The following is a 14,830-nucleotide window of genomic DNA, read 5'->3' on the forward strand; positions in this document are numbered from 1 at the left end:
TTTTCTGCAGATTTTTATCTTTAGATTTACCAAAACCATGCAGTGCAAGGGCCTGAATGATTGCATACAAATTGAAACTCTTAAGGTTTGACCTCATATTATATGGTTTTGGTAAATCGGAAGACAAAAATCTGCAGAAAATCTAATATTGTGTATGGGGCATAAGGGGTTGATTTACTACTGATTTGAGAAAGCCTACTTAGACCCCATACACACTATTAGAATTAGAACTATTAGAATTTCTTCAGCTTTTTGTCTTCAGATTTACCAATACTCCATATAATATGAGGTCAAAGCTTAAGCCCTTGTACACACGGTCGAACATTCTGATGGAAAATGTCCAATCGGACGTTGTTGTTGGATAATCCGACCATGTGTGGGCTTCATCGGACTTTTTCAAAGTTTGAGAGCTGGATATAAAAAATTTCCGACAACATGAACCGATCGGACGTTGTCCAATCGTTTGCAGAGAATTCCAATCGGACAAAGTGCCATGCATGCTCAGATCAAATTCCTAGACCAAAGCTATTGGCTACTAGCCTGAACGTAGTCCCGTCGTAACTAAATAATGTCATCACGTTACGAACGATCGGATTTTCTGACAACTTTGTCCGACCGTGTGTATGCAACACCAGTTTTGGACAAAATCCGTCAGAAAAAATCTGATGGATTTTGTTGTCGGAATGTCCGACCGTGTGTACAAGGGCTTTAGGCTTCATGCACACGAGACGCAGATGCAAACGCTGCTGGACACATGTTGAAACCGGCGTTTAGAAACGCGCGTTTTGCCGCGATTTTTACAGCGATTTAGCGGCGTTTTACCGCGCTTGCGTCTAGAAGCGTTTAGTTAAGCTAACATCATAGACCCTCCCCAGCTCAAAAATTAACTATTTCAGCAATTTTGTGAGACCAGAGTGAGTAGCAGAAGCTGTGAGAGCTGCAGTGTACTTGTATTTAGCGTGTCACTTGCCACGGCACCTGCCACAAGTTGTGGATTGTCCACTTGCCACGTGACTTGCCACATCACCTGCCACGTCACTTGCCATGTCATCTGCCACAAGTTGTGGATTGTCCAACTGCCACGTCACTTGCCACATCACCTGCCACGTCACTTGCCACGTCACCTGCCACAAGTTTTGGATTGTCCACTTGCCACGTCACTTGCCACAAGTTGGGGATTGTCCACTTGCCACATCACCTGCCACGTCACCTGTCACAAGTTGTGGATTGTCCACTTGCCACATCACTTGCCACCTGCCATGTCACTTGCCACAAGCTGTGAATTGTCCACTTGCCATGTCACTTGCCACATCACCTGCCACGTCACTTGCCACGTCACCTGCCCCAAGTTTTGGATTGTCCACTTGCCACGTCACTTGCCACGTCAGCTGCCACGTCACTTGCCACAAGATGTGGATTGTCCACTTGTCACATCACCTGCCACATCACTTGCCACATCACCTGCCACGTCACCTGCCACAAGTTGTGGATTGTCCACTTGCCACGTCACTTGCCACATCACCTGCCACATCACTTGCCACGAGATGTGGATTGTCCACTTGCCACGTCACTTGCCACGTCACCTGCCACGTCACCTGCCACGTCACCTGCCACGTCACTTGCCACGTCACCTGCCACAAGTTTTGGATTGTCCACTTGCCACGTCACTTGCCACGTCAGCTGCCACGTCACTTGCCACAAGATGTGGATTGTCCAATTGTCACATCACCTGCCACATCACTTGCCACATCACCTGCCACAAGTTGTGGATTGTCCACTTGCCACGTCACTTGCCACATCACCTGCCACGTCACTTGCCACGAGATGTGGATTGTCCACTTGCCACGTCACTTGCCACGTCACCTGCCACGTCACTTGCCACGTCACCTGCCACAAGTTTTGGATTGTCCACTTGCCACATCACTTGCCACATCACCTGCCACGTCACCTGCCATAAGTTGTGGATTGTCCACTTGCCACGTCACTTGCCACATCACCTGCCACGTCACTTGCCACGATATGTGGATTGTCCACTTGCCACGTCACTTGCCACGTCACCTGCCACGTCACTTGCCACGTCACCTGCCACAAGTTTTGGATTGTCCACTTGCCACGTCACTTGCCACGTCAGCTGCCACATCACTTGCCACAAGATGTGGATTGTCCACTTGTCACATCACCTGCCACATCACTTGCCACATCACCTGCCACGTCACCTGCCACAAGTTGTGGATTGTCCACTTGCCACGTCACTTGCCACATCACCTGCCACGTCACTTGCCACGAGATGTGGATTGTCCACTTGCCACGTCACTTGCCACGTCACCTGCCACGTCACTTGCCACAAGTTTTGGATTGTCCACTTGCCACATCACTTGCCACATCACCTGCCACGTCACCTGCCACAAGTTGTGGATTGTCCACTTGCCACGTCACTTGCCACATCACCTGCCACGTCACTTGCCACGATATGTGGATTGTCCACTTGCCACGTCACTTGCCACGTCACCTGCCACGTCACCTGCCACAAGTTTTGGATTGTCCACTTGCCACGTCACTTGCCACGTCAGCTGCCACGTCACTTGCCACAAGATGTGGATTGTCCACTTGTCACATCACCTGCCACATCACTTGCCACATCACCTGCCACGTCACCTGCCACAAGTTGTGGATTGTCCACTTGCCACGTCACTTGCCACATCACCTGCCACATCACTTGCCACGAGATGTGGATTGTCCACTTGCCACGTCACCTGCCACGTCACCTGCCACGTCACTTGCCACGTCACCTGCCACAAGTTTTGGATTGTCCACTTGCCACGTCACTTGCCACGTCAGCTGCCACGTCACTTGCCACAAGATGTGGATTGTCCAATTGTCACATCACCTGCCACATCACTTGCCACATCACCTGCCACAAGTTGTGGATTGTCCACTTGCCACGTCACTTGCCACATCACCTGCCACGTCACTTGCCACGAGATGTGGATTGTCCACTTGCCACGTCACTTGCCACGTCACCTGCCACGTCACCTGCCACGTCACCTGCCACGTCACTTGCCACGTCACCTGCCACAAGTTTTGGATTGTCCACTTGCCACGTCACTTGCCACGTCAGCTGCCACGTCACTTGCCACAAGATGTGGATTGTCCAATTGTCACATCACCTGCCACATCACTTGCCACATCACCTGCCACAAGTTGTGGATTGTCCACTTGCCACGTCACTTGCCACATCACCTGCCACGTCACTTGCCACGAGATGTGGATTGTCCACTTGCCACGTCACTTGCCACGTCACCTGCCACGTCACTTGCCACGTCACCTGCCACAAGTTTTGGATTGTCCACTTGCCACATCACTTGCCACATCACCTGCCACGTCACCTGCCATAAGTTGTGGATTGTCCACTTGCCACGTCACTTGCCACATCACCTGCCACGTCACTTGCCACGATATGTGGATTGTCCACTTGCCACGTCACTTGCCACGTCACCTGCCACGTCACTTGCCACGTCACCTGCCACAAGTTTTGGATTGTCCACTTGCCACGTCACTTGCCACGTCAGCTGCCACATCACTTGCCACAAGATGTGGATTGTCCACTTGTCACATCACCTGCCACATCACTTGCCACATCACCTGCCACGTCACCTGCCACAAGTTGTGGATTGTCCACTTGCCACGTCACTTGCCACATCACCTGCCACGTCACTTGCCACGAGATGTGGATTGTCCACTTGCCACGTCACTTGCCACGTCACCTGCCACGTCACTTGCCACAAGTTTTGGATTGTCCACTTGCCACATCACTTGCCACATCACCTGCCACGTCACCTGCCACAAGTTGTGGATTGTCCACTTGCCACGTCACTTGCCACATCACCTGCCACGTCACTTGCCACGATATGTGGATTGTCCACTTGCCACGTCACTTGCCACGTCACCTGCCACGTCACCTGCCACAAGTTTTGGATTGTCCACTTGCCACGTCACTTGCCACGTCAGCTGCCACGTCACTTGCCACAAGATGTGGATTGTCCACTTGTCACATCACCTGCCACATCACTTGCCACATCACCTGCCACGTCACCTGCCACAAGTTGTGGATTGTCCACTTGCCACGTCACTTGCCACATCACCTGCCACGTCACTTGCCACGAGATGTGGATTGCCCACTTGCCACGTCACTTGCCACGTCACCTGCCACGTCACTTGCCACGTCACCTGCCACAAGTTTTGGATTGTCCACTTGCCACGTCACTTGCCACGTCAGCTGCCACGTCACTTGCCACAAGATGTGGATTGTCCACTTGTCACATCACCTGCCACATCACTTGCCACATCACCTGCCACGTCACCTGCCACAAGTTGTGGATTGTCCACTTGCCACGTCACTTGCCACATCACCTGCCACGTCACTTGCCACAAGATGTGGATTGTCCACTTTCCACGTCACCTGCCATGCCACCTGCCACAAGTTGTGGATTGTCCACTTGCCACGTCACCAGCCACATCACCTGCCACAAGTTGTGGATTGTCCACTTGCCACACCACTTTCCACGTCACCTGCCACGTCACCTGCCACAAGATGTGGATTGTCCACTTGCCACGTCACCAGCCACATCACCTGCCACAAGTTGTGGATTGTCCACTTGCCACATCACTTTCCACGTCACCTGCCACGTCACCTGCCACAAGTTGTGGATTGTCCACTTGCCACGTCCCTTGCCACGTCCCCTGCCACAAGTGGATTGTCCACTTGCCACATAACTTGCCACATGACCTGCCACAAGTTGTGGATTGTCCACTTGCCACGTCACCTGACACAAGTTGTGGATTGTCCACTCGCCACGTCACTTGCCACATCCCCTGCCACAAGTGGATTGTCCACTTGCCATGTCACTTGCCACGTCCCCTGCCACAAGTGGATTGTCCACTTGCCACGTCACCTGCCACAAGTTATGGATTGTCCACTTGCCACGTCACCTGCCAGGTCACTTGCCGCGTCACCTGCCAGGTCACTTGCCACGTCACCTGCCACAAGTTGTGGATTGTCCACTTTCCACGTCACTTGCCACCTCACCTGCCACGTCACTTGCCACAAGTTGTGGATTGTCCACTTGCCACGTCACTTGCCACCTGCCATGTCACTTGCCACAAGTTGTGGATTGTCCACTTGCAATTGCAATTGTTTAAAATATTTTTCTAATGGTTTTTCATCATTTGCAATCATTTTTGAGATTTTTAATGTAAAAAAAAAGGTCACCTTTAAAAACGGATATAAACGCAAACGCGGGTAAACGCGGTAGCGGCGTTTTGCCGCGTTTTGCCGCGTTTTGCGTCTGAAACGTGGAAATTTTTGCTTCTGAACGCATTTTTTTGCTTCTGGAAAAACGAGATTAAACGCAACTGCATAAAAACTGAAAAAAACGAGACTGTGTGCATGGACACATAGGATAACATTGAATGAGTTCAGGAGCAGTTGAAAAAACTGTCCAACTGCATCTGAACGCGCGTTTAACTGCGTCTCGTGTGCATGAGGCCTAAGAGTTTCAATTTGTATGCAATCAGGCAGGCCCTTGCACTACATGGTTTTAAAAGTGTGTATGGAGCCATAGTAATGTAAAGCTGTATGCACTTTAGGCACCAAATCATAAAAAATAACTTGCTACAATATCGGATGAGTGACATGAGCATGACTCAATGTTGCTAACTGAACATTCTTTATTGTTTTAGTTAATCAGTCGCATTGATAAGCTACATTTTATTAGGGTGATGTAAATTATTGGCAACATTTTCAGAGAAAGAAGGGTGTGCTTGACAACCTGGAGAAGCTATCTATAAATTAGCACTTGGTTATTTATTTTTTAGCTAAATTATGCCTATTATGAAGGAAATAAAAAAAAATAAAACCTTACCTGCAGATTTCAGATGAAAAGAAATATAAAGCTTTCTTTTTATCAACGAATGGAGGAAATGAAGCTGCATCTGTTATACAAAAAATACTAATATTAATTTTGTGGTAAACATTATTTTATATAGCCCACTGGCAGTTAATTAGATGAGATTTATGTTGTTCTGTGTGTAGGATCTCTAGGGCTCTAGGACTGTGGCCATAAACAGGCAGCTCTCTATTTGACAACGATACGAAGTGGGAGTTCTGCACACGTTTACTCAAACTGTATGCCTATCAAACCAGCCACAATGCATTTTCCCAGCACAATCAGTAAGCTGCTTTGCATAGCACAACACTTGTGTAAAAGACTTGTGGTTTTCTTTGTGGAAAAAAGCAAACAATCTGCAGATGTTTGCAAAGATTTTCCAGGCTATCAAAAGGTCTCTACATGAATTAAAGCTGAATTATAGGCAGATATAAAAGGCACAAATTGCTGCAGCTCTGTAATTGTTAATACATCATTTTTTATCATTATTTTATTTAACCACTTGCTTGCTGGGCACCTAAACCCCCCTCCAGCCCAGACCAATTTTCAGCTTTCAGCGCTGATGCACTTTGAATGACAATTGCGCGGCCATACAACACTGTACCCAAATGAAATTTTTATTATTTTTTTCCCACAAATAGAGCTTTCTTTTGGTGGTATTTAATTACAGCTCGGAGTTTTATTTTTTGCTAAACAAACAAAAAAAGATGCAAAAAAAAAAAAAAAGTCATGTTTAATAGTTTGTTATAAAATTTTGCAAACAGGTCATTTTTCTCCTTCATTGAAATGCACTGATGAGGCGGCGCTGGTGGACACTGATAGGCTGCACTGTTGGGCACTGATAGGCACAGTTAAGGTGGCACTAATAGGCACAGATAAGGTGGCACCGATGGGCACAGATAAGGCAGTACTGATGGGCACAGATAAGGTGGCACTGATGGGCAAAGATGGGCACAGATAAGATGGCACAGATGGGTGGCACAGATGAGTGGCACGGATGGGTGGCATGGATGGGCACTGATGGGTACCACTGATAGATGGGACTGATGGGCACTGATAGGTGGCACTGATAGGTGGCACTGATAGGTGGCACTGATGGGCACTGATGGGCACTGGTAGATGACACTGATGGGCACGGATATGTGGCACTGAGGTGCAGCAGTGTTTTTGCGGCAGATTGTGGGCACTGATAGGTGGCACTGTGGGCACTGATAGATGGCACTGTGGGCACTGATAGGTGGCACTGTGGGCACTAATGGGTGGCACTGTGGGCACTAATGGGTGGCAGTGATGTGTTTCACTTTTTCCCCTACTTAGGTGGCACTGGCAGGGGGCAGGTGGGCACTGATGATCTGGCCGCGATCGGGACTGATGTCCCAATCACGGCCGCCGGTGATCGGCTTTTTTTTTTCTCCTCGCTCTGTCAGCGCGAGGAGGAAAAATAGCCGATTACCGGCTCTGTTGCGATCACATGGTCAGCTGTCATTGGCTGACAGCTGATCACGTGGTAAGGGGTCGGGATCGACCCCTTGCTCCGATCTGTGATCAGGCACTGATCACCGAGCGCGCCGCGCACGCCCCTCAGGGGGTGCGCAGGCCGCTCGTGCATGGGACGACGTCAATAGACGTAGTCCCGGCAAAGCAGGTCCGCGCTGTAGCCGTCATTCGGCTATAGCGCGGATCTCTAGAGGTTAATGCAAGCAATGCATTCGAATTATTTGCCATATCTGTTAAAACAGGTTTCTGAATTTGATCTGGTATCATCAGGGCTGGGACAAGGGGTGGCTGCCCTGGGCGCAATGGTTTCTTGTAGGGATGAGGGTGCCTTCCTTCTGTTACAAGGCTGACAGGAGTAGTGACAACAGCAGTGATTTTGACAAGCTATTGACTGTTGGGCATAGGATCCCCTAAGCTTGCACATCATGAACAGGGGAGGGTGGAAACTGTTTGGCATCTTTGGGCTCTGGATGACCTTGTCCCAGCACTGGGTATCATACACTTGCAATCCCTGTAGAGCAGGGCTGGAGTTTGAAATTAAGTAGCACTACGAGGATACATCCAGGGAAGATAAGTTCTTTAGCTTCCCTTGCTAAGCAACTCAAAGAGGCCACACCTTGGCTTTGGGCAAGAGATCTGAAGCCAAATGATCCAAATGAAATGCAGATTCTCCAGAAGGCACAGTTACTGTGGGAAGCCCATGCATCAGCCCTTCCACCAGAGCACTCCAGTTCCATTGAGGTAGCCTTTTTACCTTGGGCCTTGGATCCCTTCAGCTGTTTGCCTGTGCTACCAGAGCTACCCTGAACTTCACAGAGAAGGGCACTGTTTATGAGGATAATAGCAACTAGGAGTTTGTGTTCTGAACTGTTTGGCTTAAGAGATTCTCAGCTAGAGTCTCTGTTTTTATAGAGTTTTAAAGAGGCTATGCAGCTACCTATTACACTAATTGAACTACAGGGACATTGCTCTGAACAGTCAATGTTTGTGCACTTTTGTATACTATGTTGTGTAGTATTTTGCATGCTCATTGTCATACTGAACCTGTTTTGCATTATTGCTTCTAACTTTGCACCTGTTTAGAAAGCTTTAAGGTACAGTTACTTGTATGGGGTATTGTCCAAGCTTCAGGCTAACCCAACACCCGTTATCCATAACCCATCTGAAATAATACTACCAGACACCCTGTTTGGGATTTAAAATGGCCATAGCAGCCTTTTATTAACCAAAACATAACATCAAAAACATTTTAAATCATTAAACCTACTAATAGTAAGATAACATACACTGCCGAGGGTTTTTGAAGGCACCATAGACATTACTCCCTGTATCCGGCACCACCTTGCCACCTACCCGGCCCCTAGCCGTGACTTACGCCAGCACAGGGACAATAATTGTGGCAAAATCAACCAGCCGGTACAGCCACCTCTTACTTCTGCCCTCCTTAGGGCAGGTCCACTTGCTTCAGTGATGGGCCCAGCCCATCTTTTCCAAATCCATTTTTACCATCCCCCACCTTCAAAAACCCTACGACCACCGCCAGCTGCTATGACATCAGAAACATCACAAACCAACTCCACCCTTCGACTACTTTCAAAACGCACCCAGTACAGGGAGGGCGGGCGGGAGAACGTCACTGGATTGCTGCCTAGCTGAACTGATCCAGGGTCCCAACACCCCACCTAGCAACCCATTAAGGACCACCCTGCCCCACCTACCACACCCTATCCTCCACCAATGACCTTCTTCTTCCAATACTCCCCCTTCCTGACTACACCCTACTCTTACTGACTATTTTAACCCCTTATTCCTCAGCCTTCCTGTCCAAACCCCATCATGTAGGCCCTCCAACTACGCTGCACTACGTCTCCTGGCCTATACTTGTATGGGGTATTGTCCAAGCTTCAGGCTAACCCAACACCCGTTATCCATAACCCATCTGAAATAATACTACCAGACACCCTGTTTGGGATTTAAAATGGCCATAGCAGCCTTTTATTAACCAAAACATAACATCAAAAACATTTTAAATCATTAAACCTACTAATAGTAAGATAACATACACTGCCGAGGGTTTTTGAAGGCACCATAGACATTACTCCCTGTATCCGGCACCACCTTGCCACCTACCCGGCCCCTAGCCGTGACTTACGCCAGCACAGGGACAATAATTGTGGCAAAATCAACCAGCCGGTACAGCCACCTCTTACTTCTGCCCTCCTTAGGGCAGGTCCACTTGCTTCAGTGATGGGCCCAGCCCATCTTTTCCAAATCCATTTTACCATCCCCCACCTTCAAAAACCCTACGACCACCGCCAAAGCCGGCTGGCGTGACACCTTACGCCTGGCCGGCCCGCCACACTGCTATGGCCCTTTGAATCCCCTCCTAACAACCCCAAAAACCACCTGTCGACCAATTGCATTCAGGTGCACCACAGCTCCCCTCAAAAACAACCAAGGCTCCCTCTCCAGCTCCCGGTGCCTAACTGCCAGACCTCCGTTGCGAACAAAGAATTTCATCACCGCTTTGTGCACCTTTATGCGGGCCCTGTTCACCCGGTCTACCGACACTACTTGCCTCCAGGTCGCCCTGGCCACCCTATCAGACCCCACCACGACCGTAACATTGTCCACAAATGTAGCAAATCAAATTTTATGTCCCTGCATAACTCCCTTGATGCTCGCAACCCAAGGTCATTACCCCTTCCCATGCAGTACCAGGACATCGGGGGGCCTATCCAACCTGGCATAACGATGAACTTCAGGGAGCACCTGTGACCACAGCATCCCAGGAAACCCCGATCCAGCGAACCTTCCCCTGGTCCCTCGGGAAACCCAACTGGCGCCCGGCCGGCCTAAATTCTGCCCTCTTGCTCCCCAGAACACGGAAGCGTGGCCCAGGAACCCCACCAAAAATTCAGCACCTGCAAAAGAAAATGACAGTCCAGAACCCCGAAAGGCCCTGACATGCACAAACTAACAAAACACCAACACGAAAAACGAAACACAAACAACATGAACCAACCAACTGAACACCCCAGGGTCTCCAGACTCAAACCCAGAACCACCCACCTTACAACCATGGAAGCCTCACATAGTACCTAAAACGATGTGACTCCCATCGCCCTATGTGCTTTACCAGCTCCTCCTCTACACCCCAGCGAACCGCGGCTGTGGCTGCACCAATCCAAAAAGAATGGGACGAGTAGTCCCTCACCTCCACACCAAAAGCACTCAAGTACTTATGAAACAGGGCCCCAAACAGGAATCAAGACAACGCTGACCCATCCGAATGAACTAACAGCAGCCCCGGCTCTGGCCCCCCAACACCAACCAATGGCGCACCACCTGAACCGGCCACAACGGCGAGCCCAGGACTGCAGCCAACACCACCCACTTACCTTTCTGGTCTGATCCATCTGGGAAAGCCCAATGCGCATGGAGAGGACATCACCCCTAAGATGCACATCTTCTATCTCCATGCCGCCCCCCCCCCCCACGTTGTGACACACACACCAGTTCACTGATGCGAAACGCCCCAAAAAATGCCAAGATGAATGCCGTCCTAAAAAGATCGGCCACGAAAACTAAAGAGCCAACCCCCTCCAGAGCAGCCGCTTTAGTGCCCAATAACTGGAAGGACACCGGACAGTGCCGGTCCCGAAGTAGCCACGTAATACCTTCCTCACCACGCACTTTTCGTAACGTCCTCGACCCCCATCCACATTTTTCCCAAAAAAATCCAACAACAAACCAAAACGTTCTTCATCCGAAGAACACCCACCCTTCTCCAATTCCAAAGCACGCCATTCAGACCATATAAACTCATACGCAGATAAAGTAGCCGTGCATACCGAATTCTGCAGCAGACCCGCTACTATCCGAAAAACGATGTCCCACAAGAATGCCGGGCAAGAAACTCCGTGCTGCTCCGCTCCCTGTGCCAACACACGAAATCCGTCCCACCGTTGACGAGACCACGCATCAGCCACCTCATTATTAACCCGGCACATGCACAGCACAAACCTAACAATTTTAACCCAGACACTGTAACACCAAATGCCTAAGCAACCGGACAACTGGAGGAGACAAAGCCGATACACTGTTGATCGCCCGAACCACCCCCAGATTGTCGCAACGAAAACGCACCCGTTTGTGCCTGAAAACCTGTTGCCACAGCTCAACAGCTAAGACAATCGGGAACAATTCCAAAAGTACCAAATTACCCAGCAACTCCGTCTCCTTCCAAGACTCAGGCCAACTCCCAGCACTCCGTCGGCGACCCAGAATGTCCCCCGCCGACCCTGCGGCGTCTGTGAAAAACGCTAAATCCCAAGCCAAGACCATTCTCTCCATCCACACCGCCCGCCCATTAGATAGCCGCACAAAATGATGCGGCGCCCGAATCCCGGACGTGGTCGCTGCCAGACTCCAACAAAACCCTGCCCATGGGCATAATGCGGTAGGCAAAATTCAATTTGCCCAACAGGGACTGAAGGGCGCGCAACTGAATCTTGTGACCCCCAAGAGCCGCTGCTACAGAGGCCTGCAAGTCCGCCACCTTATCCGGGGGCAACCGGCATTCCATCTGCATCGGGTCGATCACGATATCCAGGAACTTGATCCTCCTAACAGGGCCTACCGTCTTGACCTACGCAAGCGGCACTCCAAAAGAACGAAAAACGCACTGCAAGGAAGCCAATAGAGTCTGACAAACCCTGCTCCCCGCTGGACCGATCACCAAAAATTCATCGAGATAATGAAGTATGGAGTGCACCCAGACGCATCTTCAACCACCCATTCCAGGAATGAGCTAAAATACTCAAAGAAAGAGCACGACACCGAACAGCCTATTGGGAAGCACAAAACCACAAGCCGCCAGCTGCTGGGATGCACCGGAAGGAGGCGGAAAGCCGACTCAATGTCGGTCCTTGCCAAAAGGGGGCCCCATGCCAAACCTGCGGACCCACGACACCGCCCTGTCAAAGGAAGCGTACGAAACCGCACAGAACTCTCGGTCAGGTCAATGCCATTGTTGACCGACGAGCCTTTTTGGCGAAAACAACCCAGTCCACCAGGGGAGGCACCACAAACCGGACCAGCCATCCTACCCAGAGCCACTTCCTAGGCCAGCTTTGCCGACCCCTGATGTTGCCACGCGGAAATCAAATTTCGAGGAACCGGCGGAACCGTAGCCAACGCACTCGGAATCATAAAACCATCGGAAAAACCGCTCAACAAAAATTCCGCCGCCGCCCTGTCCGGGTACCTACTTAGGAAGGGAGCCAGTCTATCCACCCTCACCGGCGTCCTCCCTCTCTCCAGGCTCGCCAGACTTGCCTTTGTTCTTGCTAAAGCACTGGGAGAGCTGATGAGACCCTCCGCATCCGGAGCAGTCATGCCGGAAAACGGCAGTTCCCACCAAACTTGTGGTTCCCTTCATTGAACTGCCAGCAAAAACCATTCCGCTTTCCGGCCGAAGATGCCTAGGTTCCTGCGCTGCCACCAGCCCCCCCTTGAAAGTGTGGGCCAGATGTGCGAGTCATCAAACGCATCCACCAGCTAATATCCTTGTGGTCCCACCGGATGGAAGGCCTAACCGCCTTCCGCTGCCGAAATTGCACAATGTACCGCAACCACGACAACCCACCATAAACACGCTGCGCCTCACCAATCGCGGCGGCATAACAAAAAAGCGCCGAGCATTGCTCCGGTGCCTTTTCCCCGATAACAGTCGCCAAAATATTAAACGCTTGGAGCCAATTTCCAAACGTCCTGGGAATAAGCCTGTATCTCCGTTTCTCTTCTTCCTCTGTCTTGCTCTCATCCAGTTTAACCTTATCCAGATTAAACATTACCAAGGGCAAGAGGGAAAAAATTTCCACATACTCACCCCTCCATATGCGTTCCTTCACTTCCTGCTTGAGGTGGGCTCCCAGCGGGCCCTAGAAGCATACATACCTGCACATTTGGCCGCCTCTGCCAAATGCATGCCATCCACGTCGCTCGACCCTTTTGAAGCCGGCTCCAGTACATTCTCCGAGGCCTGCCCTGCACCCACATGAACCCCACTACCTTCCAACGGCCGTGCTACCCCTGCCAGAGGAGGCGGGGACACAACCGCCCCTCCCCGACCTGCCGCGTGCGTTGCGCCCGACATCGCAGCCCCCATCCCCTGCGGAGCGGCCATAGGTGTCACCCCCCCAAGCCCCCGCAGGGAAACCCCCCTGCGGGTCCCGCACCCACCTCACACCGGGCCAGCGCCTCGCTGAACCCGGCCAAGAAGGCTTGAAGGAAGCCAGTCACACCCCCACCCGCAGCAGCCGTCACCGGCACTGCCTGCTGGGGAGCCCCCCTCAAACTCACATCTGACCCTACACCCCCAGGCGTCCCCCCGGCTGATAACAGACCAGGAGAGCCACCCAACAGACACTGATCCCCTGTACCTTCAACAGACATTAAAGACTGCACATGAGACATAGACACAGACACAGACTGACACTCACCAGGCTGCCCCCCCTCTGCAGCCGCAGGTCCAGAGCCAGGACGCCAGTCCACGCTGCCGGGCTGTGTGTCCTCGTCCGATGAAGAGATCTCCCCCTCAGAGCGGCTCCCCCGGTCAGCACAGGCGCCCTGCAAACAGCGCGTTCCCGGTGACAGCTTCCGGCCGGTGACGTCACTCTCCTCCGGCGCTCGCTCCACTGCAGTGCTTCTCTTCCCCCGCTGTGCTCTCTGCCTGATAGAAGCCGAGAACACTTCCTGGGCTGCGGTCGACACGCTGCTGCTCTCCACCACCGCACCTCCGCTTCCCCTCCCGCCAGTCCCGGCCGCCCCAGGCATCAGGCCGGCGCTGGGTGATCTCCTCCTCCTCCGCTGGGCACCTCTGCTGGCATTCCTGGATCCCTCAGAGGCCGCATGGTCCCCGACTTCTGAAGAGGGGGGGGCAGGAGTGGGCTCATGACCCACTGCGCCCCCAGGGGCACGCCTCAGAGGGGGATTCCTCCCAGCTCCCCCGGCCCGCGAGGGCGTCCTCTTAGGCGCGGAGGCTGAAGGGTCCAATACTGGGCTCCCAGCGCGGCGACAACCCCTTGGGGTCAGCTGTGGTCTCAAGCGCTCAGGAGGCCGTGACCTCCTAGCACGTTGCCTGACAGGGGCAGGTGTAGCAGTCACCTGCCCCGACCCCGGCAAAACACCCGCTAATTGGGCACACAGCCACTGTGGCCCATCAGCGACCGCAGCCACCCTAAAATAGGATAGCATAATTTCCAGATCCTCCATGTCACAGCAACTACCTCAGCGAGGAGAATGTCACTCAGAACATCACTGGATTGCTGCCTAGCTGAACTGATCCAGGGTCCCAACACCCCACCTAGCAACCCATTAAGGAC

General features: G+C 51.7%; 1 protein-coding gene across 1 annotated transcript in view; it reads right to left on the reverse strand.

Moving 5' to 3' along the window:
- The window catches only part of CD36 (CD36 molecule (CD36 blood group)), a 68,196-nt gene that overhangs the window by 19,910 nt on the left and 33,456 nt on the right, over positions 1-14,830 (reverse strand). The window contains exon 7 of the mRNA XM_077474327.1: positions 5,922-5,991. Within this exon, the coding sequence (XP_077330453.1) occupies positions 5,922-5,991 (70 nt within the window). The remainder of the gene's footprint in view (positions 1-5,921; positions 5,992-14,830) is intronic.

Source organism: Lithobates pipiens, unplaced genomic scaffold (genome assembly GCF_037356315.1).
Source record: "Lithobates pipiens isolate NorthernLeopardFrog02 unplaced genomic scaffold, aLitPip1_a1.2 Scaffold_8, whole genome shotgun sequence".
In the NCBI taxonomy this organism is placed as follows: Eukaryota; Metazoa; Chordata; class Amphibia; order Anura; family Ranidae; genus Lithobates; species Lithobates pipiens.